The following is a 26,963-nucleotide window of genomic DNA, read 5'->3' as shown; positions in this document are numbered from 1 at the left end:
ACATTTGCGTGCAGAACCACACATTACATGTTTTTTTTACTCTGCGTGCATTCCTAATAAATAAGCGGCTATATGGTAATTTGGGGGGACTTGAAAATTTTTGAGGGTATTGAGGGGGGGGACTTGAAAATTTTTGAGGGTATTGAGGGGGGATCTGAAAAAAAATAAGATTTCAATCGCGATTCCTCCAGCCCCCCCCCCTCACCATTTTTTTTGAACGCGGCCTAATTTCATGGTAGAAAATGTGAAAATCTTGGATCGGGAGCCAGATTGGTTCAAGAGAGGTATTAAGGAAGCCGTGCAGTACAAAGTATTTAGCTACAAGAGTATATTCTAGTTGTTTGCCGGTGAACTTTTTGCTTGATGATGTTGCTACTCGTGCTGTAAGATTGTTACAGTTGAGCAAGTTTTGTTTTAATGTCAATTTTATTTTTGTTTGTCTGGAATCGGAAATATGAATCACGCAAAGTGCACCATTTTGAAGTTTAGCTAAGGTCTTTATGTGGAACTACAAACTGATTTACCAGGTATTGTCATGATGGTATCAGCCACACTGTGCGGCCAGAGAATTGTACGCCCTCAATGTGTCAGTTGTCGGGATGACACGCACGTCTTATCATCATAGCCACACTGTGCAGTGACACTATGAAAAACAAAAGTTTACGTATCTTTGTCGCTTGAAGTTTATCTTGCTCGTTGCTTGTAACGTGACTGCTCATGTTCACAACGCGGCTGAGGGTGGAGGCGGAAGATTTTATTTTTCGTGATGCGTTTTGGTCACTCCCTAAAAGTCTAGTTAAACACTCAACCTCAACAAATTCCGGTGGCAAAATTTACCATGTGCATGTAAATATCATTTAAATATATAAAAGTGTTAGATGTTAATTTCACTGGCACTTTATGTAACATTTGAGAAAAATGAATAATGACTATTGTAAATATATTTTACAGATGAATCAATTTTCTGTACCAAAATCGGCAACAAGGCAATAGATGCATGTGTGTTTAACTTGTGAAACAATAGTATGAACTTAGATAATTATAAATCGAATTTCTGAGGGGTGGATGAGTGCGGATCGGAGTACACAGTAATGTCACTATTGTTCCAATTCGGCGAGTCTCGTCATTAGTGGAGACTCAGGTAGCGTGTTCCGTGTCTGACCCTGACTACCGGCATCACATGGTTGTATTTGAAACATCAAATCAGGAGGGCTGAGCTTGATTTTCAGTTCATGCAAACATAAATAATACGTTCAGTATTTCAACTGCCGGGAAAACTGATTCTTCATCAGTGACAACACCATTGAAGGGGAAATTAAAAATTTTGGTAATTTCTTTATTTTTTTTATTTCTTCTTTTCCTCTCAAAATTATGTCGAAAGGCGCAATCATCATGTTATTGTTGACTAGTAAATTTTAGTCTGGACTTACACCCAAGATGCCAACAAGATTATTTGACAATACAACTACCACAGGCTATGTGGACAAGCTTAACACGGCATTTTGAACAGGATTTTTGGAGTGAAATAAGAAACTATGTTTTTAAACGGTGAAATGTAGGTAAAACACAGTGTAAGCAGCAGAATCAGCACTTCAAGATAGACGAAAGAATTGCTAAGATTATTTTGGAATTCAATGCTAGGAATTTTAAGTGCAAGACTCTAGAGAAAAAAGTTTCGAAACAGGGAAAATTAAAAATTAAAAGTTCAAATGACTGAGTTCAGCTATTAATGGGGAACTCGGGTTCCAATTAAAAAAAAACCAGTTTATGTTTTAATCAGATGTTTAGTTTGCACATAAATATCCTACAAAAGAGCTTGTTATTTGTAATCATTTACAGAATTGTATAAAATCTTACAAAACAAGATCATAGTGCTCATGGGACTACACTTGTACCATGCTATCCGTTTCAGAGTAGTGTACTGTGTGTACGTCCTGACAAGAAGCCCTCTCACCCGGTCTCAATGATAGTTTGTATGTTTATTCTTTTACGCGATGTTGTGTTTGCAATAATTTACAAAAATACCACGGTAAATACCATCTGAATGATCTTGCCGTCGGATATTTATGAAAACAATACATGGAAACCACCACTTTTGGTAGCTCCATGATGGAAACATACACTTATTGCACAAACAAACCACGATCATACCTGAATCCCAGCACGTTTAAGCCGCACTGATATACCAGCCACACACAAGCAGATGTCGACAGTGTAACTATACATGTCTAAGATATTACTTGAAGCGATTTCCATGTATTGACATTGCCATCGTTCAACTCTATGTGTATTCAGTAACGATAGCTCTCCAGTACTATTCCTTGCCTTTCATCTCGTAACGTTACGGAGTTCCTCCACTGCTGTGTATGGTGAAAACTGAACAATCCCTTATTTAGGAAACCAGGGAAAAAGCAAAACATGCTATCGATTCTTTGAATAAATACATTTGGAATACAGAATCAACAACTGAATCATTACTCATAACCCAGAATCTGAGACTTGCCTCAGACCACAGTCCCCGGACCGTGCTCAGTCTGTTAGCTAAAATCAGAACGAGACGCGAGCCTCGTTATCATTTTGCTCTCCATTGTATGTAAATCAGGAGCAATTAATTTCTATACCTTCTTTTGATAATCAAATTAGGTACGCTGCATAGGCTTACCCTTGAACCCGTACCACTTGCATTGCATTGCGAGCTAAGTAGCCAGCTGAAGGAGAGATCGCAGATATCAGCTGTTCACCTACAGAGTAGTGTCTGCGTCTCTCTCAGCATGGAAAACGGCGGCACCCGTGATACCACAACTGGCGACGTCCGCAACGGCGATGCAGGGGGAGCACCCGGCAAAAAGGGGGGTGAATTCGACTTTTCGTCTGTTGAGCTGAATTCGAGTATGGTCAAGGTGCCAGACGGGAAAAACAAGACAGAAAGCTGCCCGTCAGAAGACAAAGGTAGGTATACGAATCAGCTGTGGGGCCGTCTGGCCCAAGTGTCAAACGATTTGCCCGACGCTTAGTAAAGTACATGATCATGATGATAGTAACACGGGGAAGCGCTGAAAGTTTAGGCCACCGTTATCGGTAGCGATCGTATAACTTTGTTTTTGTATGACATGTGAACCATCTCATGTGAACGGACTCCCTACTAGTATAGTAGTATACTGTAAAGATACCGCGTAAGATTGAACCGTCTCCTTATTGAAGTCAATGACGGTAAATGATGTAAATCTATCACAGAGTATACGTATTTTCTGTGTTTTCTTTGCTACTGCTCTTATAGTTAAACGTGGACGGTGGAGCCCTGCATTGAACTTGACGATGACAAATTGTCGTATGTTGCCGCGGCGCTTCAAGTCAAAATCGTCCATGGTTCTTCGTAGCCATTTTACAATCTTACTCTCGCATTCGTAACATAAAATCTCAGGGCGAAGGGTGTTGAGAAAGTCAGCAAGTTAACTGTTTTCCTGAAATTACCTTTATATGTGACAAACATGGAACTTATCAATACAAGACCTGGAAATCCCCATTTGTTAAAGTTGGCCAGTACCCATGACGCGAACGAGCTCTGATGAACTGCAAAAGTCGGTCACTGTATAGTGTGTGACAGACAGTTGAAGTATGTTGTCTGGATTTTATAACTAGGGAATTTTCTTTTGATTGTGACATCGCTAAAAATACGCTGAAGATATTCGTACACCATTTGTTTACGTGCATTTACAATGAGCCAACTGATTATTCAAATGAAATTTAAATGCCAGTGCTGGGCTCAGTAACTGTATTCTATTGTTAAACCTGTTGAATTATTCATGTGGACAGCAAGAACAGGTTTATTCCAGATAGCGCTGGTCTCAACAAAGGATAACTTTCACGGTATCCAGTCCCCCCCCCCCCCCCCTTTTCGAAAACAGGCCTTGTATATGCGTGCACATGACATAATTTAAGTTCATAGACCCGGATATTTCACATTTTGTGCCACGTGTGTTTTTTTTTAATTTGATGATCTTCGGATGATTCCCTTATTGTTCTCCGGAACAATGCAGAATATACATAAAAATAATGTTACTCGTATATTCATCCGTCCGTTTATTAAGAATTTTAGAATTATGTTGCAAATTATCTGAGAAATTAAAAAATGACAAAGTAAGAAGTATGTTTTGTAGACACAAGGCAGTGCCATGCTGGTCTGTTATCAAGTCTGTCATGTTTTGTATGCATTTCTATAGATCTGAAAATTTGTCCTTCAGAAAATTTCCCCATTCATGAAGTTGATAGTTTAATATAGAGTTGTACTCATGTTGGTTCGTAAATCTTGTGCAATCAATCCTCATTTATCACAATGTTTGAAAACTTTTCGGTCAAAGTTAACAACTAAAAGTTCATATTTTATTGCTGTGTAAAAAAATTAGCACAAACTTGACGAAAGTAAGAATGTCTTCTATTATGAGATACTGAATGAGGTCTTCCAGTGACAATGATATGGCTCACAATCATGCACTGATACACTTGGGGTGGAACATATGGCCATAAAGTTTGATAAATTTTATGTTTTAATGTAACTTTCAAAGTCTTAAATAGCAGTTGGTTATCATTGTGATGTATAAGTTTAGATCTCATTGCAAAGTTTTACTATGTGATCACCATCCCTCGTCTCACCCACCTGAAGGATGATGATGTGAAAGCGCTACAATACAGCTGTATAAGTGTGACTTTACAACTTGTATGGGAAATAATCCAACCATGGATGTAGTCGAGAATCCAGGTTTTAGTTTCAAAAATGAACTCTATCCCAAGGAAGCCATGTGAATGTTTTTTCAGTTGAAGTTGACAATGGATGATTTTCCATGATAAAATTATGAAGGTTGTCTATGCATGGGTATTCGTGTATTCATAAAGCAGCACACAATGACATATGATTCATTCAATGAATAATGTTTGGTTATGGTTCCTGTGTGTATTGGGACACATCCTCAGTCACCAAAGCCAGACACCATTCAACTTTATTGGTACTGAACCCAGAAACACAAAAAGATCAGTGTAGGATTTGTACAAGGACACTTCGGACTATAAAGGGTGTTGACCTCTGTGAGCAAAACATCCTGAATGTGGTAATAAAACTATTACAAAGCTGGACTCAATGAAGTTGATGGCTGAGCTATCATGAACAGAAAACTGCAAAGGACAGAAAGACAATCAATGTTCTTCAAAACAAACATAAAGAAACTTTCAGCACTGCAATAAAAATCGTTTTAAGACTGAGCATGTTCACGTATGCTAAATCATGTTTATGTCAACCCTTGACAAGCCTAGTGCATAGAATATAGAAGTGGCATATTATTGGTGTATTCAGTGTTGACACACTTTTAATATGAACGAATACAATCTGAACAAATCTCTAAATTGCTTGATTGCATTTCACAACTTTTGCCGTATGTAGATCTCATACTTGCACATTTAAATCCAGAAAAGCCATCATTAATCCGTTTAATTTATGAAATGATAATAGATTTTCATCAGGTGTTATCAGTTAAATGTATTTGATTATTTCAGTCCATTGAGTCTCTGTCTTTTTTCAGTCCACAATTATGGACATGAGCAAGAAACTTTTTTCACAAACAAACTAAAAATACGAGAAAATACACCGAGAGAACTGCGTCAATGTATACTAGTCTCACTAAAAACTGACTGGTTTATTTCATATTTGTTAAATTATTTGACACAGTACAGTTAGGCCTAAGACAGTATAAATAACAAGTAATAAAAGCTGACCTCTAAGTGTCTCTGCTTTGTTTATTTTAGGCAGGGAAAATCAAATTTGCCAATACAACACAAGGTCAACTTCTATGAAAGTCATTGAGATGATTGATACAAATATATTGCTGCATACTTTATTGGCTTCAGGGAATATAAAGATATGCTGTCAAATAGTAATGAAATGGCCCGAGTTTTTATGGATGTGAGATAGTATTGATAAAACTTGCAATCACATCTGCATCAGATATGTAGAGATTAGACATTCCACAACTGATACAAGAAACAGCAGCTGTTCAAAATCTCATCATGTCCACTGTCTTTACTCAGCCTGAAGACAGTATCTGCAGCGTGCTCAGTATTGTTAGAGGAATTATACCTTTGAAATCAAATCTGTAGAACTACAGTAGATGACAAGATGTCTAAACGTCCAATGTTGAATGTAGCTACACACCATGTTTTAGCTTGCTAAATTATAAACTGTGTATCACCTGACGCCAGACTTACATTGGCATAAGCAAACAAGTTTCTATTTTCAAATACACTTTTGTGTTCATATCATGCTAAGTAAATTGACCAAAACTGGGATAAAGTGAGTATAAATCCAGGGACTTCACCTGCAAGATCCCAGGCAGATAGGATTTCAATGCAGTGTGACCTATCAGGCTGACTGTTTTATGGTGCCACATAAATTTCATGGGAAAATGAATATGAAATATGATGAATGTTGTCTGTACAAATTTGGTTATCTGTTTACATTTATGATTTACTGACGAGAAAATATATTGCCCTGCTAACCTCCGGTGATGAATGTATTTGCCAGCGTGGTATACTGCATACATTTGATATCTGCATCAATATAAGAAGGGGAAGTGATGAAATTGTTTCAATTCAGAAAACTGCTTCTTATGAAACAAATGTAAAAATGAGATATCAAAGAACTGAAGTAAAGATAAACTTTGTGTCATTTTCAGCGTGTGAGCTCCACTATCAGTTGCCATTAGTCAGACTATATTTATTTTAATAGTGACAAGAAATACCAACTGTATGAGAATTCAAGAAAATGTTGAAGTAAATTTGTTTACCGGTAAAGTGTAATGCTGCAACTGATGTATCAGTTTTCAATGGCATGGAAAAATTATAACATTTACGATTAGACTGAAATATAACGTGCAAAAATATGCCTTAGAAACTTATCCATGTTACATTTCCAACTGTACATGTATATATGCCGTGTGTTAGGTAATACAAAATTGACATGTATGGAACCACTTCAAACTGGATCTGTTCAAGGCTGTTCCTGCCTGGCAGTGTAATAGAACAACAATTCATCATTGTTGAATTGTCAGCCCAATGGCAATTATGAATGCAGATGAGCTTACTGGAAACTAATAATTCATATGCAATTATGAATATTTTTCATGGATATATCTGATACAGGCATTTCAATGCAGTACTGTGTAGTTGTCACATAGTAAACTGTGTCTGATGCATTCATCCATGCAGTCAAATTCCAAATTTTTTTTATCACATTGTACTTTTCCGTAGTACGTACCATACTTTTGCCACATGATTGCATAGCTCAGGTATGTCACAACACTATATAATGCTAAAATTAGATTTACATGGTTATAATAACAATATTCATGAAAGCTTGACAGAGTTATGCAATAGAGATTTACCCTTGCTAGCCTTTCACTTACAAATACTTCAAAAATAGAGACAATCCCACACAGGATGGTCAAACTTGTAGTTTGATATTGTTTTCCTAATTGAATTTAACTAAATAGTTGTAATTCCAAAGCAAGTGTTATTGATGTACGCAGGAGTGCAGTACTCAGTACTTACTCAGTACTTGACTGTTTGCTAGGATTTCCAGTTCATATGGGAACCATAACATTGCCATGTCTTGCTGTTAAATGCCAAAAGTATATCAGACAGTTCAGGCCAAAGGTGCAGATTTTCTTGAACCCGTCTTTCAGCATTAATTTTGAAATGCCCATCAATATAAATAATCTCAAAAAAAATACAAAAATGAACTTGTGGCAGTTTGCACCTTGAAAACAAATATGACTTAACTTGAGTGTGCGCCTTGAATATGAAAGTTCTGAAATTTCCCTCCGATATTCCTAAAGGAAACTTTAAACCATTCTCTTTCATAATCAAAATTAATAATCATTATATTACAGTGCGAAGTTTTGGTATTAGAAGATCTAAATAAAATTGGGAGAATCAAATTTTTCATTTCCACAAAAACAAGATGGAGGAAAACTTCAGTAGCCCCTCAGACTTTAAAATGAGTTCGGACACAAACAGCAGAACAGCAAAATAGTTTCAAAATTTGTTTAACCCATTTTTGTCTTCATCGCCTTCACATACTGTAGAAAACAATGGAATTTCACTAAATTTAATGTTCAGAGGAGTATATAACTGCACTAATGATTTAAATGTCATATTTTTGTAATTCCATGCAATCATTGTGAGATTTCTTAGTTGACTCATCTTAATTTGCACAGGCAAATGTGAATTTTTGAAGTTGTATGTTATCATAGAACCGAGAAACTAGGATCTGTGTTGTTATGTGTTCCTGTATCCTAAAGTAATAAACATGTGCATGCTGTAAATTATACTTGAACTCTGTACTTTCATGTATCTGTGAGTTGATTTTAGATGCAGTGTAACTTCAGTGCCCATGAACTTTTTCATCAACGTTCAATATAAAGGGTAGTCCTATCACTGGGAGTATGATATAGGGCCTTGTAAAGCAGGCAACTTGACTGTCTTCAGCCTGACAGTATGATAAATATTTCTTTCCTTGGACTGTGAATGTATCAAGGAGAACAAACAGCAATTGTTTGTACACCAAGGATGGAAGACTAGCAGCCATGTACATGTAAATCATACAGTGATTCAGAATGTAATGGGCAAGATTGGAAACAAGATAGTGGTATTCTAGAGTCTGCAACAAGATATTTCTGCTTTGTACTCAGGGGTGTGAGTTCATTCTTGTGATCTTCAGTGGCTTTGAAACACACCACCTGTGGTAGTACGTGCAGGTTCAACAACTTTGTACAGTAGGACTTTGTACTGTATATAAAAGGATACAATTTGAAAATTGCATAGTTACAACACAGATAATGCAGCAACAATTTTGATGTTGTGTGCAAAAAATTTCGTTTGAAATTACAGGTACTGAGTGAAGATAAAGGAACATGCTGTGTGTACGTGTATACATCCACAAAGATAGAAAACTGACTTGTGATATCAACCTTGGTGACCTTCTTGATATGAAAATCAAGCATGTATTGCATGCAAGTTTTGCCTCTGTGCTGAAGGTCACTGAAGGTCATCTACATCTACTGGAATAAACCTTTGTGATTCTGCTGGCCTGCTATTTTAAGTGTCAAATAATTGTATGTGAAAATCATCAACTTTCGCTGAGGGGCATCCACAAGATAATCATCGTTTTTCAGTCAGAACAGCTGACTTGGTGAATACCAGCAGGTCATCGTACATGTATGACATTGAGACAGTCTGGTTTACCATTTCATTATCTCTGTCTGGCACCACACACAGCTGACAAGTGGAGTAGGTTGCTTGTGTCTTATCTTGATGACATGCCGCCATTTCTTGGCAACCTGTTGATATCACTGTCTGCTGGGCTCCATATCAGTGGCATTGTCCTCAGATAGACTTGAGTTCACACGGTTTCAACAGTCTGCGGTCATTTTGTGGTTTTCTGATCAGATATATATAGCCTAGGCTCTAGAAACTGAAAAGAGATCAGAGAATTAGCTATAATTGGCTCATGCCAACTGTAAGCTGGAATTGCAATAGCTGCTGTAGAGACAACAGTGCTGCACAGTGTTGAGGCAATATTACTGAAATTCTTGTTTTGCATTCAGAATTTTGCAAGATCATAGCAGTTCAAAGACACACTCAGAAAATTTTACCTTGTGCCTATTCAAAGAATCAAAGCTGACACATCTTCTTCACCTTATTAATTTACACTACAATTTGGCACTTTGCAAACATGCAGACGTTTTACATATTATTTTACAAAACCCATTAACACAAATTTGTAGACAGAACAACTACGCGGTATTGAAGTCCTATTCAAGTAAAAAGTACCTTTTTGCATGAAAATTCCCAGAAACCAACATGTTCGTGCAAAGGGATGCATTTTATTACAGTCTAATGAAGAGTTCAACCTTCTGAAAAATTGCTCTTATGCCTTGAACTGAAAAACCCCTCCAGTGCAATTAAATCTTTAGAATCCATATTTTCCTTACTGACAAATCTTTGTGGTTGATGTATTGACAGAAGTACTGTAATATGGAGTCCAGATAAAAGGCTCGTAAATTTGACGAGTGTTCATGTTTTCTAAGCTTGCTTGCTTGCATGGTGTACACTAACCAATATGACTTGATTTATAGCCTTACTCTAGCAATGAATCCAAACATGGTGTGAAAATTTATCACTATGCATTAGACCATGTAACAATAATTGTGTATAATTGACCTTTTTTTGTTTGGTTGCAGATGACAAGAACACAGTTGATGTGGTCATTGCTGTCGTGCAGGAGGACTCCACGGCCTGTTCATGCTGTCCGCCATTCTGCAGACACAAGATACCAACAGACTGGAAACCTGAAGTCAGAGCATTGCTCAAACTGGCATGGCCTACAGTAAGTTAATACACCAGTCACATCAAAATGCCGCACTAAAAATTTTATCATTGCTCAAATTGAGGTATTGCCTGCAGATTACAGAGTATTGCCTGTAGATTAATGATGTGTGAAGTCGTATAAACGTAATGCAGCTGTATAGAAGCCAGAATTCAGTTTCAGATAACATACTTAGAAGAAAACTGAAATCACTTTGTTTGTACTGTAGAAACTAAAGTCGAATATCTCCTCGTGTCACTGAAATACTCTGTGGAACTAGCTGTTACATTTGCTGCTCAGAACAAAATATGTAAATATTTTGTTTGTAGCCACTCAAGATTCTGAATGCTATAGGCAGGTAGGCGGTTAAAAAATACTCTGGGCCATATTTAAGTCACTCAAAAACTGTTCAGTCGTTATAATAAAATCAAAGTCGTGCGTTCATCGGCAACTTTTGGAAAATATTCTGTGGTCACACTTCGGTAAACGCTTTTACATTAGCAATGCATTTAATTTCAAACCGTCTTATTGAAAAAAAAAATGCAAAGAAATACAGTTTATGGGGCTTTAAGAGATGAGGAACCATCAAATTTTCATCTTTCAAAACACTCTTCACCCTATAAGTTGTCAGGGTGTTGCATCAGATACAAGAATGATGAAGTCCCAATGAAATACTCATCTATTCAGAGAGTAGATTAATGATATAGTTTATTTGGTTCATTGCACCAACAGTACAGATTTCTTTGAGTAGCACAACTCTAATACCCTGACAACACAATGATAAGTGCAGCCTTGCTCTGACTACATCAAAACACACAGACAGACAAGTCAGTATGTCACCTGATCTTTGACCTCAACATCAGATTTCAATGTCACCATGAGCATTTAACTCAAGACTTGTCAGAAGTGATTGGTAAATGCCCTCAGGGCGGCCATTGTCTGAAAAGTCGCTGGTAAATGCCCTCAGGGCGGCCATTGTCTGAAAAGTCGCAAAACAACCACTGAGTTGAATTAAAGTCGGTTGTTTTGAATTAAAGTCAAGAATTATGGCAGTAAATTTGTATACTCATAAAAGCTGGATAGCACATCTGTTTTATGTGTTGCTGTTATAAAACTGCTTGACAATCTGATCTGCTCTGACTGGTCACCAAAACGAGGCTGCCATTCCTTATCCTGTGAGGCTGTCAAGATTGAAGGGAAAGGCAATTTGAATGAGAAATCATGGTTATTGACACAAAGCATAATTGAAAGAGTTAAAACACACAACATTGCAGCGAAGTGCTGCATCAACCATGCATGGAATGAATTTCTCCATTTTGAAATCTAATTCTTTGGAGATTCTTCTTATGCAAATTTGTGTTTTGTTCCAAATGTGTAAGGTTACCATGGATGTAAACACATCTTACTGACTGAGGATTTATTTCATATTTCCCTCACTGAATCTTGACCATATAGTCTTTCATCTAGACAGGGGGATGGGGATTCCCCCCCTCTGTTGACCTGTTGGCACCCCCTAGTAATTTGTCAAGGTGGGACCAGCCCCCCATGAAATAGTGCCAGCCACACCTTAGAGATACAAGTAGAACACATGACTAGTGAAATCCACCCTAAATTTTCTTGTAAAGGAGGAAAATCCCCCTGTTGGTTCCATCCTGGATGAAACACTGTTACTATTCAACTCCCATAAATTGTATTCTTCAATTTTGTGGTTTTGTCTGTCATGCAAACCAAAATACTTTTTCAAAAAACAAAAACATCACATACAATTTTTTACAAACTCAGCAATGTCAATAACATTCATAACTTTTTCCAGTGTAGTACTGGTAGTACATGTATAAGATAGAATGCACATCGGGACAGATATCCAAACTCTGATCACTTTTACAATTATATCTCTTTGATCTACCACTTGTGGGGGCTCATTTTGAATCTTATGGAATATACAGCCATCACTAGCTTATATTTTGTGAAAATCGCAAATTGAAGTTTTCCTCTTAGGGATGGTGACTATTGAATTTCCAAACGGTAGTTTTTTTTTTTTCATACCAAATTTTACACGGTGACCCCAAAGTATTATTTTGATCTCAAAAGGGATGCAAATTGAAAGTTTCTTTAAAGAAAGTTAAGCAAGTTTGAGGCAAGTACATGTACTATGTATGTCGGTTACTTTGTTGTTATTGTACCAACATCAGAACTTTTTTTATTTTGTTGATTTCATTTATAGGTTCTGACATATTTGTTGATGATGTTAATGAGTATGGTCAGTATCATTTTCTGTGGTCAACTTGGTGATGCTCAGTTGGGAGCAGCAGCCATTGCACAATCTGTAAGTATTAAGTACAGTGTGATCATATCGTCGCAACTTCAAGAAGTTGACTGAATAAACGTATATGCAAGCTTATACTCAAATTTCAGGAACAAGAAAACATTTATTGTGAATTCATTGTTCTCTTTTGATGGTTTCAGTCTGTATTATTTATGAAAAGTTTAAGCAAACCTTTAAACGAATCTTAATATAGTTGATCTACAGTAGTTTCAATAAATCCATTTGTCTAGAGTTCTGCAAGAAAAGTAAAGACAATAATCAATTCACGGTTGAAGTCTGTGAATATTTCTCACCCTCACCTTGTCACAAGTTGAAGTTGTTATTGAATGTAAATATTGCTGTTCAGTGTCAGTAATATAAATTGTGTACAATTTGCTATCCACAAGACTTTCCCTAGTACCACCAATTATTATCCCAACACAATTCAGACTTCATATCTTTTTTCAGATTGTTTCTATCATGGGTATTTGTATCGGCCTGGGAGTGAGTACAGCCTGTGATACACTCTTCTCACAGGTAAGTTGTGAAATATCAGAATTGGAATAATTCAACACAAAGTTCCATGTTTTCTCAGACACATGGTTTATACCCAAGTGCTCATCAATTAAGATATTGTACCAAAGAAGATATCCCGGTTGAAACATTTCATTCCCAATGTAGGTATTTTCTAATTGGTGTCAAGATGTTAAACCTTAGACATTGATCTCTCATGGCATTTCTTACCAACCCATTGGTCTAGGTTAGGTTAGCAAAGTGTCTATCAGCCTGAGGGAAATGTCCAGGAGACAACTGTCTTAGAACTGTGCGTAATTGTAGGACAAATATACATGTAAGGTAGAGAACATTAGTAATGTTACTTTAAAATTTTTACATGTATTTTGTAGATTTTAGTTCAATTTAACGTTCATCCTGCATAGTTCATTTTTCACTATCAAGTCAACTTGGTAAAAACTAGTGAAATGCAACATGTTCAATACAATGCATTTTAACAAAGAATGAATATTTGAAAACATTCTAAAAACTACTATAAAAACCCTATTAATTCGACCACTCTATTATTTTCAACCACCCTATGTTTTTCTCAAAAGGTAATTTTACTTATCCCTTATCAATTCGACCACAGATGGAAGTTGGGACTTTCTCAATCTCTAATAATTCAACCAACCAATCATAACAAGCTGTTTTGAACATTTCATTTGCAATAAAATACACAGAACAATACAATGTACAGCACAAGATGTCTAAGTCAGGAAAGTCACCTTTATATGTTTCAATTATCAAAGATGGTAAACATATCACTTGTGAACTGTCAAAAAAGTTGAAATCCCTGATAAATTTTTTCAACCACGAAAATTATTATGGCTTTGTTAATTTTCTAATAAATTCAACAAGCTAAAACTATATAAGTATTTCTTTCTACTCAAATTGATAAGGTTTTTACAGTAGATATTGTGCACATGGAATTTTTTTGGACCAAAGCTGCTATAACATACCGAGCCAAGTTGGGGAAAATACTGTCATTTTTGGCCCAGTACTGCTTTTTAATGACTTGGCAGATTAGAAAGTGATTCTCAGTGTTTGGCAGGAAAAGAAATAGTTTTGATTTTAAAATTTCAGTTTTATTATTTTTGACGGTAAGGATAAACTTTGGCATTTACATCCTTCAGCTTTGTTTAACGTTAGAAGTATGTGACGGATGGGACCTCAATTGGGTCATTTACTTTGCAGGTCAAATTCACCATGAGTTGTTTATCACATCGCTTGAGTGGCAGATTTTTCTCAAAGTATCAGAGATCAGTTTGTAGACTTGACCGCACACTCTAAATACAATAGTTATTGCAGTCTATAATGCCATTCTAATAATTGTACCAGGTTGGCAGATTTGTAGAAGGTATGGCATTTGATCCTGTTTTACATTGCTGCGCATGCTTTGAAGGTTTGCAAGTCAGCATGAAATGAACATCATAAAACCAGGTGTAACAAGGAATCTTTTCTCTATTGAATGTTGAAGACAAACAGGGCATTTTTGTTTGTCTGTCTGAGTCGAGAAGATTTCATTGTTCATTTGAACTGATTTGTCATTCAAGTGGAAATGCTCTCACCTTTAGTTTTGCAGAACACACTAAAGTGGACAAGGTCTGAAAATTTTAAGAGTATTCCAGAATCCAATTGTCGGTTATCCCTTTTGTCCAATCCACTACAGTTTTAGTGAATTCACTCATGCTGAACTGTGCCTGTGTCAGATCTCGGCATTGGTCAAAACAGCTGACTCTATTCCAAAAGTAGGTTAAAAGCTTGGTTACGATTGAAGCAGTACCATAAGTATCAGGTTCTCCTGGTTTTTTTTGAAGCTTGATATTAACTCTCCCCCAGGGGTGTAAATATTTACCCTCCCTACCATACAGTGGGCGGTATAATGGTTGCTGCCTCCAATTGAGAGAAATACACACATTGTTTTCACCAGGACCTTTAGTCCAAGTCTGGGAAGCCCCTAAAAACATGTCTGCAAGAGACAAAGCAATTCAACAGTACTTTGGTGTAGAGAAGTTTTTGTGCTCTGAAAAGTGGAATAATGGGTTGACCTTGCAGTCTGTCTGTGTATTTATCTTTCATTCTGTGTTCTTTGCAGACGTTTGGAAGCAAAAACAAGAAAAGAGTAGGCATTTATCTTCAACAATCACTTGTCATCATGGGTCTATTGGTCTTTCCAGTGTGGGGTCTGCTGTTAAACGCAGAGTACTTTCTTTACAACTTTGGAATCGAAGCCATCGTAATCAAGTAAGGATGCATAGGACACTTTCACTTACCGTTTAAACTCATGAATAATTAATGACAGAAGTGGGGTGACAGAAAAAGGCAATTTGCATGTCAATGGTGGAGGCTTGACAAACAAGTTGCAAAGCAAATCAAGCTTGGAGAGCAAATTTGAATAGCACATCTTGCAGGTTGCAGCTCAGATGCAGCTCATTTACAAGCTCTCTCCCAGGGCTCTAACTTCCCTGCGAGGTTTTGTTGTTTACCAATTGTTGAACAAAAACATTGCATCATTCAGGATTTTGTAAACTCATAGAATCACAGCTAGTTAATTTAATATGTTTACTGAAGAAGGTTGACAAAATTTTCTCTCTGAACTATATTGTTTTATACACATTCAGGTGTCACCATATGTTTTATACTTTTTATCCTGTAAAAGGATTTGTATTTCAACACTTTTTCTGTGTACATAACACATTATAAAGATACTTTTAGCGCCAGTTTATTTTTTTAGACCATATATATTGTAACAATGTGTCATTGTAATTTAGAATTGTTGTCATGACATTCCATATTGTGCATAAAATTGACTAGAAATTGCAGATTGCCCATCCTGTAAATTTTGTAAGCTTTGCCTTAAAATATAACAAAGTTTCACTGAAATTCTTGGAAATCTGTTGTTCGTCTGAATTCGTCAAATATTTCTCATTGTCGTGCAACTCATAAAACTCAATATGTCCGATACAGAAAGATTCCTATCCATAATTCAATGCATATTTTTTTCACTGCAGGCTTGCTGGTACCTACATAAAATGCCTGCTAGCAGGAATACCAGTAAGTAAAATACATTTTGTGTACGGTCATATTTGAAATTTAAATTCCATTTAACAAAAACAGGTATAACTTCAAGACATCATCATTCTATGGATTCAGTTTGTCTTTCTTTATTGATAACTTCAATTCCAAGGGTTAGCTTGTTAAAGAAAAATTACATGTTTCACTGTGAAATGTTTAAATATGTACTTGCAGTGTACATAGTATTTATATTAGTACTCCTACATATTCAGGTAAACTACAAAAGCTTTCATTCTTCCAGAGACCTCAAAATCATTTTCTGTGCATATACAGGGTTGGACCTCGGTTCGAACCATCTCTGCATGAATAACTTTGTGCTTTAAACAGAAAGCAGTGTATTTTGAAATGTTGTTGTTTTTGTCTTTGCAGGCTGGCTACCTGTTCACCATAGTTGCCAAATATTTACAGAACCAAAGCATTGTCCTACCCATTCTTGTCATAGCAGCCATTACCAACGTCATCAACGTCCTCCTTCACTACATTTTAGTATTCCCAGCACGTTTGGGAGTAAGGTAAGTCTTGGAATTTACAGACTTTTACAGAGACAATTGCTATCTATAACTTTTGATTATAATTCCATTTATATATGATCTTGAAAATATTTCTCATAAAGTATTTCAAAACACAAAGTGTTAGCTTTTCAAACAGATTGCTACATAATATACTTTACAGTGCGATGATAGTGGCATGTAGACAAAGTAACTCCTCTCCTAACCAGAATTTAGTTGTTGACGGTAACATCCAACACAAACAGGCTGTGCTGACATGATAAACACATGGTGTTTTGATGTGGTTTAAGTAAAGCAAGAAATGACACGTTACAAACTGTACTGTATATAGAAAATACACCAAATTTACAGCTTAAGGTAGAACGCACCTCGGGGACAGACATTCGGACTCTCAAACTTTTACAGTTCTCTTCTGATATACCACATGTGGGGGTTCATTTTAAAGCTCTTGGTGAAAGAAAACTTTTCACCGGCTTAGTTTTTTGAAATTCGAAAATATTTATTTTCCGCCATAGAGTTAACACAGGGATGGCGGCCATTTTGAATTTCTAATATCGGTAAATCTTGGGTTATTTGTTTCTCTAGTACCAAAATTTGCACGGTGACCCCCTATTTTTATTCTTGATTTTGAAAGAGTATAATTGAAAGATTCCTTGAGGAAAGTTAGAGCAAAAGTTTAAGTCTTTCACTTTCGAGGTGCATATTACCTTAAACAGACCTGTCCTAGTCATAACACAATTCACTGTTTGCAGCATCCAGTCAGCAGCTTGTTATTATTATGACACTTGGCAAAGTATCAAGGATTTTGTTAATTCTTTGTCGTTTAATTACAATCAACATCGTGTAAGTTTAACAATTGAAGACATAAAACCTACTATGAATTATCATTAATCTGGATTATATCACTTCAAGATAGTATTACATTGCCTCATCAAATATTGCTTGCTGTGTGCAGATTCTGAGAAGCACTGCAGCAAAAAATGACATTTTTACAAAGCAAATAAGCTTTTACTCCTCTGCACTGTCATCATGTTAGCTGCTATTTGTAACTTTTAGGATGTTAGATTGGGTAAATGCCACTGTGAGAAATACATGTACATACAAAGTAACCATTGTATTGACTAATGGATCTTGGCTTTTGCTATGTGCTTCTTGCAGACAATATTTTAGTCAAATTGAGTGCATGTTGAGAACAGAGCATAACCTAGTGTAGTAATTTCATGTACATGTATAGTAGATTTATGTACTTTACTGTAAAAATTTGCTTCAAAGATGTTCAATTTATTTTGGTCCGTAGTCATTAGAAATTTATTATTAAATGCATTTTAGTGTTCTTAATTTGTAGAAACTGATGCTTATATGGGCCAATAATATAAGCATGAAATGATAATCATATAAGCATAGAAATTATATGCTTAAGGGGTAACAATATAGGCAACCATGTACAACTCGATTTGCTGAATATTGTTGCACAGTTGAGGTAGAGGTTGCTATCACATTAGTGATAGAAATTTAGGAAAGGTCACTGGTTGTCTGCCTCTGTAATTACATTACATCATGTACAGTATATCCCTCTTGTGTTCAACTTGGTATTTTAAGGTCCTGTACAGTATATCTAACCAATGCTATGTCTATTACAGCTTTTGTTACTGCCATTCAGTATATCAGAGATATGTATTGTTTGTGTTCCAGTGGGGCTGCCATCGCACAAGTGTTGTCACAGTGGATCATGGCATTGACCTTGATTTCGTACATCCTTTACAAAAAACTTCACCTGCCAACATGGCCAGGTAAGTAAAACTTAAGAAGTTTGACCATGTGAAATTGAGAATGTTCAGAATGAAATTCAATTAATTTTTGCAATTTGAAAGAACTTATACATAATGCCACTTGTGGAATTTGCAAACAAATATTTCCGGCCTTTCACTACAGACGGTACATTTATTTTTCACATTCCATTGTTACAGTAAACACTTTTCTAACTGTTGACTGTGTGATATATACATATCAGTGTGCTTCTTATCAGCGTAGTTATTTGGTTGATCAAAAATTCTTCAAGGTTAGCCTTAAGGGTTGTTCGACAAACAGATGCAAAAACTGTATGGTAAAGTATTTACTTCAAGGTGCACTGGTCTTTTTGTTTCTTTCAAGGTGCCCTCAAACACACAAGTTCAAGGGTACTTGTCAATTCAGTCTTGTCAATGTGACCTTGTGTTTTGGCCCAGTACCAAATGTATACAATAGAAATTATTTCCTTACCATCACTGGTATTTGCAATTATCTGACACACTACACATGTACAGCCTTTAATAAGTTTAAACAGGATGAACAGTCCGTAAATTTTTACTGACATGCCGGTATTGTCCGTGCACTGTTTTAGGTTGGACCATGATGTGTTTCAAAGACTGGGGACACTTTGGACGTCTCGGTGTGGCCGGTCTCTTCATGGTCTCTATTGAATGGTGGGCCTTAGAGCTTGGCACTATGCTATCAGGTAAACTTGTACAATACACCTTGCATTTATCCAGAACCTTTTGACCAAAACAAGATACTACTAAGGTGTCAATGCATAGCAAATTCTATTTTCTGCTTGCAGCATTGTACTGATGTACATATCCTTTTATAATAAATTTCATGTACATTACCTGTTCATGTGTGCTGTCTATTTAAACATTAATATCTGAAGAAAATGGTACAGCTAGTTTTCTACACATGCACCATATCCCAGTAATTCATACTGGCAGTCATTCTGCAATCAATGTATTAAGCCATTGAAACAGCTTTCTGTTCAGTCTCATAGGGAATTATGTATCTCTAAACTAACTTTGTGTAATTACAAACTTAGTAGTTGAGCTTTGCTGATGTACTGCTACACTGATAACAGTAATATTTGTCATGAGGAATAATATGAAAAAGATTCGTGAGAAATTTTAACATACATGAACATTAAAATTTTATTTTTCACTCACTGTCCGTGATTACTGCTACCAGTGTATCACACTTTATTCAAAACAAGAAAAAGGAAAATACAATGCAATTACCTTCCCAGTGAATAAATACTTAATGTGTTTTGTGGCGTCCATTCAACATAGCAATCATGACATTGGCACTCTCTACTATTGTTTCAGGTGCTCTAGGAGAGCTGCAGCTTAGCTCGCAAGCCATCCTGTACCAGTTAAGCGCGATGGCATTCATGGTGAGTTTATCAGAAAATCTGTTGTCATGGGAACTGGTCAGTAATGATAATAGCAATGATGTCATGAACACCGTTTTCATGCAATAGCCGTTGTACTCTGACAAACTGAATAAGTACTGAAGTCAATTTGTTTTCCCACTCTACATTGTACCATCTTTTTAAACAGATGATAATAGCATAGACCCTCCAAAAAGGAGGGTCTATGATAAAATTACAAGGGTTAAAGGGTACATAGGATGTAATGTGATGTAATGATATATTTGTATGAGCAGTTGAATGACCTTTCTATGGATAGAGGATACAAAGGTCACTAATTTTGTCAATAACAAATTATAAACAGCCGTGTCGGTAAATACACAGTTTTGTCAGATGATTTAAAATATCACTTAAATGAAAGAGTCAGGGAATCCTGTCGTCAGATTTTGCTATTGCTCTGTTGATGTGAAGACAGTTATATTTTATTTGAAATATTGTTTATTTCTTGACTTTTGCAGTGGCCGCTTGGTTTTTCACTGGCTGCCAGTGTTCGAGTCGGTAACGCTCTTGGTGCCTGTGATAAAAACAGCGCGAAGACCACATCAAAGGTAGCCATGATATGTACATGTAAGTAGAAACCTCAGAAATACCTTGCTGAAATTAAGTTTCCAACATGCAGAGAGTTACGATACATGGGTATCTGTAACTAATGGAATGTTTTCATTGTGGCCATTGTTTTGATGTTTGCTTTGCAGTGTCTTAAGTTTCCAAGATTAAAAATGTAATGCAATGAAACAGTTGAAGAGTTGAAATTAATTTGTCCAACACTGCAGTGAGACTGTCCTGCTTTCAAAAGTGACAAATGTCTGGTCACTAAAACCACTGCAAGTGTCAACTAAGTGTTCTGACCACCCACCCACCCACACAAATGTAATCATATTCAACAATGCCAAAGTATGGTGTATCCGTATTTTCTTCATGGCAAAGTCTGACTCCAGCATTTGGAAATTTGGATATCAGGAATTACACCACCATCAAATGCTTGTATGGTCTGAACTTAGTCTTCAACAAAAGCAAAATCAAATACAATGGTATGCCAGTTGTTTACTATGCCATGGCAGCACTTTTATCCCAAAAAATTTGAAAACAAGCCTAGACAAGGACTTGTATGCATTTCATTTTGAGAATTTGAACTTTCCATGAACAAGTGGCTCAAAGCTATCATAGTTTCAATACACTCAATATAAGTATTCACTGTCATAACCCTATATTTGCAGTACAATAGATTTGCTCAAGGGGAAGATTTATTTGATATGTCTGCAAATTGGCCAATAAATGTTTAGGCTCCAGTAATGTTAAGGTAGTAGTTTAACAGCTGATTACGTACATAAAGAAAAACAGAGTTTAACCATAGTTTGTGTTTCTCTCCAGGGATGTGTGCTGCTGGTGTTGCTATCTCATTTCTGTGTTTGAAATCTGTTGTTGCACGAGCCTTCACTTCTGACCAGTAAGTCATGAAACTTTTATCATGTACAATCTTTTACTGTGTCGTAAATCCTTCATTAGGTGAAGGTAGACTGTGAGGTCAGCTTGTTTGGCCGTCGTCTGGAACTAAAGACTATAATCCAACATATGTCTCTCAGTTCAAATTCTATAGAGATCTGAAATCTTACAACAGTGATTAATGGATGCACATTGTGAAATTTCTACAAGCAATGAAAGCTGAATGTCACACCTTGAAGATTGATAGCATTGTTGTCTTTTGATCAAGTACCCTCAATGTCTGTCTGAAGGTCAAGAGTCCTGCTTGAAAGGTGACCATCAATATAGTGTACTGTCCTTGTTTGGTGTCCAACACAAGCACAAACACCATTGACCCATACATCTGATCTCGCATTATGATAGACAGTAAAACGCTTCAAAAATGCTGAATTTAGAAACCACAACAGCAAAAAATAACCACATCACTCCACCTGTTGTTTGTCATGACATCATAATAGTGTGATAATTAAATTAATAATACTGTGATTTTGTTCCCTAGGAAAGTGGTTGATATGGTTTCAAGTGCCCTGCCGTTGGTGGCAGTATTTCATTTCTTTGATTCTTCTGCAGTAAGTACCACTTTAGTGGAATCACACATTGCATTGAGTCTTTATGTAGTCACTTGAAAATTTTATCATTTTGAGAACGCTGAATATGCTGCATAGATTCCATCATTGTTGATATAAGGAAATGTTCGTAACAAATTGCTAAAAAAATATTGCAGAAACGTATCAAAAAAAAAAGTACAGCAATGTTAAAATTTTTCTTTGCTGACTGTTATCCATTCGTGCAACCCATTGAAATACATTAAGGTGCCAGGACTTTTCTTCGTTAAGTGTTAATTATGCAGACATTACTCTCTACAATTATTTCAATGATTCTAAAACACCAACTTCGATCGTTTTATCCTGCGTAGGCCTGCTGTGGAGGTATTTTGAGAGGGTGTGGACGACAACGCCTTGGTGCTTTCCTAGATGCCCTGGGATATTATTTTCTTGGACTTCCATTGGGCATTTCTCTGATGTTTATTGTTCACATGGGAATTCATGGTAAGGTCATTGCCATAACTATAACCTTTGACCTCTCATTGCCGTATCTATAACCTTCAACCTTATCTTTACATAGAATGATATAACAATTCACGATGTATATGCTTCAATTATTTTAGAGCTTTTGTACAGAGGCTAAACTCATTCAAAGTAAAATGGAAAAGCAGAAATTTTAGACCCTTACCTTCAGGGCACGAAAATCACAACATTTAATCGCTTGCTTTTAGGGTATTTTTGTTGTGCCTATCTTTAAAGTTTTTTATTTTCTTCTTGGAGCATGTTGAAATGCTCAGAATTTGTTCTGTCAACGCTACCTATATATGTAATGCTTTTATTGTTGTGGACAGTTTGTAAAATCTAGACTCCCAAGTTATTAGTCACATTGTAACTATAGTCGGAGATTTTATTGACTCATACCAAAAAATACAAAAATTTTGCTTGCTGCCCCTGTAGTTTTCTGGAAAAAGTCTGACAATAATTTTGTTTTTCTCTGGCCTTACTGCATGTAGTACAGCAGCAGAAATCACAAGCATGCATTCACCTGATGCAGTGTCTTGGTATTTTATTTCTTGTAGGACTTTGGTGGGGCTATGCAGCGGCTTCCATCCTTCAGGCTGTCATCTTTTTGATCGCTGTAATTCGAACAAACTGGGACAGACAGGAACACAAAGTAAGTTGCACATTTTGTTTTTGAGTGTCGAATGGAAATCGTGTAAGCAATCTTGAAGTTGTAATGATGAATTAATGTAGTTGAATTTTAAAATGAGGTAGCATCATTTCTGAGCGCGTACTGTAAGTGAGAAAAGGTTTTGATCAAGCAATTAAACCAATATTAACGGCCCATTGTGAGGACTTTCAAAGAGACTGTATTTAGAACGATAATCTTGTTCTGCCTACAATGAATACTGCTGTTGTGTATTACAATAATATTTGACAGTAACATTTAGCTGTTACCCTCCAAAGAGTACTTGTGCCAAGTATTCACTTGCTTCTTAGGCAGTGAATAAATATTAAATTGAATGTCATGTTAAGATTTTTCAGTATGAGAGATAAAAGTTGTTTTTTTTTAATACTTTTTAGTGTTGTATATATCTATCAAAGTGAAAATGTATTTTCAAGTCATTGGAAACGGCATTGTACATTAGATCTGAATACGTGTTTCACCCAATAAATCCTGGTTTTCATCTTCAGGCACAAGTGCGATCTTCCATGGTTAAGAAGGACAAATACAAGGCTGTCCACAACCCGGATGGTAAGAAATCATCCAAAAAGTTAGTCATCAACATGACGTACAACCCAATGAATGGAGAAGTAAACAACAAAGAGACAGTGGAAGAAGACGAGGTGGATTTGTTGAAAGATGGCGAAGATGACCAACAGAGCTCAGCAAGCGAACCATTCCATTTATCAGCAAATGTCCTTATTAGGAGGGTAGCTTTGGTAGTGATTGCCATTGGACTGTTTATATTTGGACTGATCGGAAGCCAAATAATGACGGTCCCCTATGATGAATTACTCCTGGCCTCCACCACAGCACCAAACATTTCAGCCTCATCCATCACTGCACATTTCTAGAAACCTGGATGTGTGAAGTGTATTATGTTATTTGACCTCTAGTATTTTGGAAACAGCCAGTCTGTTTGCAGTGCGAGTACTGAACAAAATGTTGTGTCCTTGTTGAAATCAATGTCTACACTGCCGTGTAAGGGGATAGTGAAAAGAGTTCAAGTACAACTTTTTTCTATGAGTTCCTTTTGTGAAAGTTACAGTGTATTCTCTCTGCTTGTTGCTATTGACATTGAACCAAATGACACCAAAACAGAGTTTTTTAACTTTAATAGTTATTTGATGTAACAATATTTTACAAAGCAATATTTTTGAGATTATGTCATATATTTCATACCCCCTCGAGGACATGTATTTATTTAAATACTCATTATTTAGCGAGGGATATAATCTCATATAGTATTATGAGAATTATTATCTTTCAACTTTGACAAATTACGTCAAAGGTCATAGATATTGGTCTTAAGGGTGACAGTCCACATCACTCTGCTTGGGTCAAAGGTCATGCAGGCCCCATGTGATGTCAAAGCATGGACCTGACACAAATTAACAAAGGAAAGGATCAAAAGTTACAACAAAATGCCTTCTATGTTATGCATAGTAAGATTTTAATTGTATAGCTATTTTGACCCATTTTAAGCAACCACATGTTGTTGAAGAAATTCATCTTTTTATAAACAAGAACTTTACAAATGTACAGACGTTATGACTGTACCCTTTTGAAGTATGATATAATTTAATATGTGATATAATGTAATAGTTCTATTAAACTTTTGTGGTCAGTCTGCGCAAGATTAGGAAGAAAACTTCATTTTTGATGTCAAACTTTGCAGATTGCCAACACAGTGTTGTTTGTTGTTACTGACATTGTAAATATATACTGCGTTAAGCTGTGTAAGGTCCAGTGTACATTTTTAAAGAGAGAAACAAAGATTTATTTTGATGTCATCCACTGTTTTTAAAGTTATTTATCAGCTGACACTATAAACAGTATTGTTATCATGTAGCAAAACACATAATGTGTATTTTCATGTGTTATAACTTTTACTGTATTACCAAAAATACCAAACTTTAATTGATGTTTTGTCATGTATAACCCTACTGTTTAATATTTCACATTTTTATTGATATCATTTTAACCACATTGGTTTTGACTTCCTAAAGGACAATTAGAAAATTTTGAATCAAAGTCTTTTCAGCTTTCTCAGAGAAGTACATTTTTCATCTTGTCCTTAAAAAAATGACTTCCTTCATCTTCCTATTCCGAAGATCAAAAGTGTCAAAAATACTCTTTTTGCTTAACATTGCCAAATATGTATTTTGTTTTCTGAATATTGTAAAACTCAACCAAAGCTGAAAGAGACTGTGAAATAACAGCAGTACCTGGGCTAAAATTTGTCAGAACATTCATCTACCAACTTCAATAAGTGTTCTGGTGTTAGGAGTTTCTTATTTTGACACTGAAGGCTAATTGTAAGTGGCTTTAGATAATATATGTCACAGTTATGACCTCATTGCGGGACTTTAAGAAATCTGTCACATTTTTATATGCATTTTCAAAAGTTCCCTATGCCTGAGGGAAACATTAACAGTACGCTACCTCTGTTTTGTCTTACCAAAAAGATTTAATTTTATAATATAACTGATATCAAAATCATCCTATTCTCAATCACAATGTGATAAGTAATTTGAATGTCATCACAGTGTGATAATAGCTTCCAAGTTTACCTTCAATTTTAATGTATCTGTGCATTAGATAACTGCTTGTATTAAGTGGGTGGGATATGCAGAACTTAGTGTGATATATCATCTGTGCCACAGAATCCTTTTTTAAGCTACAGGTGTTTATCTCTTTTGTATATGTTAAGAACTGGACAATTTATGTTTGCAGTATAAACCCTGTATGTATAAACTTTACAATAAAAGTTTGATTTAGAAAGGTACCCCGTGATTAAATTTTTTTGTTCTGCAATGAATCGACCTGGTATTGAGAGAGAGAGAGAGAGAGAGAGAGAGAGAGCTGATAAATAATGAAAGAATATACGAAAGAATATGTTTGTGTCTGCATTGGTAGTCAGACGAGCAGTTGTTATGTGCAGCGGACATCTAGAAAGGCCAGAACAGACATGCTGATGCAAGCTTACTCCCAAGTTAACATAGACTGAAATGAGTTGTTAGTTGCTAGGCAGCTATATCACTGGCATTTGGAATAGAAATGTGCGCAATCTTTGTTAGAAATATATTACATCGTTGTGTAAGTGCAATAAAAACCCCAAACAGATCAGAGTGAGTCCTTGATGACGGTACAAGATAGTGGTGGTGAAAACATGATATCAGTAGGAATAGTTTAGCGAAAAATTATCTGCAAGCCAATAAACACGATCAAAACACTTCAAAATGTGCAGGTCTGTTATCGGCTTTATATCTGAGCAAAGTGACTCAACTAGACACAGCTTTCAAAGCAGTGACATTACATAACGGTTAATGATTTGATTGAGGATTGTCGCTTTCAAAGGGTTCATCAACTTGGCAGAAAGATTACAAAGCAGTCATGTGTCATACCTTACAATTTTACCTGGCCGCTTTCAGGACCCAGTCGATGCAATGATATTATTTACGAGGCCAGCAGTATACTGCAAGATTTTAAAGCATTACGTGGCTCTCACAACAACAGGATAAAAAGGACCTACAAAACTCAAAAGAAAAATCAGTCTGCATGTCTGTGTATTCTATGAACTTTTAACATTTGGCCCGCCTCCACCTTAGAGTGAAAGATCCG

General features: G+C 36.1%; 1 protein-coding gene across 1 annotated transcript; it reads left to right on the top strand.

Moving 5' to 3' along the window:
* Positions 1-2,536: 2,536 nt before the first annotated feature.
* LOC139117452 (multidrug and toxin extrusion protein 2-like) lies at positions 2,537-26,125 on the top strand. The gene is made up of 16 exons (XM_070680571.1): positions 2,537-2,949; positions 10,287-10,432; positions 12,636-12,737; positions 13,185-13,253; positions 15,367-15,515; positions 16,283-16,325; positions 16,716-16,858; positions 18,548-18,645; positions 19,236-19,349; positions 19,984-20,051; positions 20,546-20,654; positions 21,459-21,534; positions 22,069-22,138; positions 22,486-22,618; positions 23,194-23,288; positions 23,810-26,125. The coding sequence occupies exons 1-16, from the start codon at positions 2,772-2,774 to the stop codon at positions 24,191-24,193; spliced, it is 1,977 nt and encodes a 658-aa protein (XP_070536672.1). The 5' UTR covers positions 2,537-2,771; the 3' UTR covers positions 24,194-26,125.
* Positions 26,126-26,963: the final 838 nt, after the last annotated feature.

Source organism: Ptychodera flava, chromosome 18, assembly GCF_041260155.1.
Source record: "Ptychodera flava strain L36383 chromosome 18, AS_Pfla_20210202, whole genome shotgun sequence".
NCBI classification, from domain to species: domain Eukaryota; kingdom Metazoa; phylum Hemichordata; class Enteropneusta; family Ptychoderidae; genus Ptychodera; species Ptychodera flava.
This window is presented reverse-complemented; position numbering and strand designations above follow the sequence as displayed.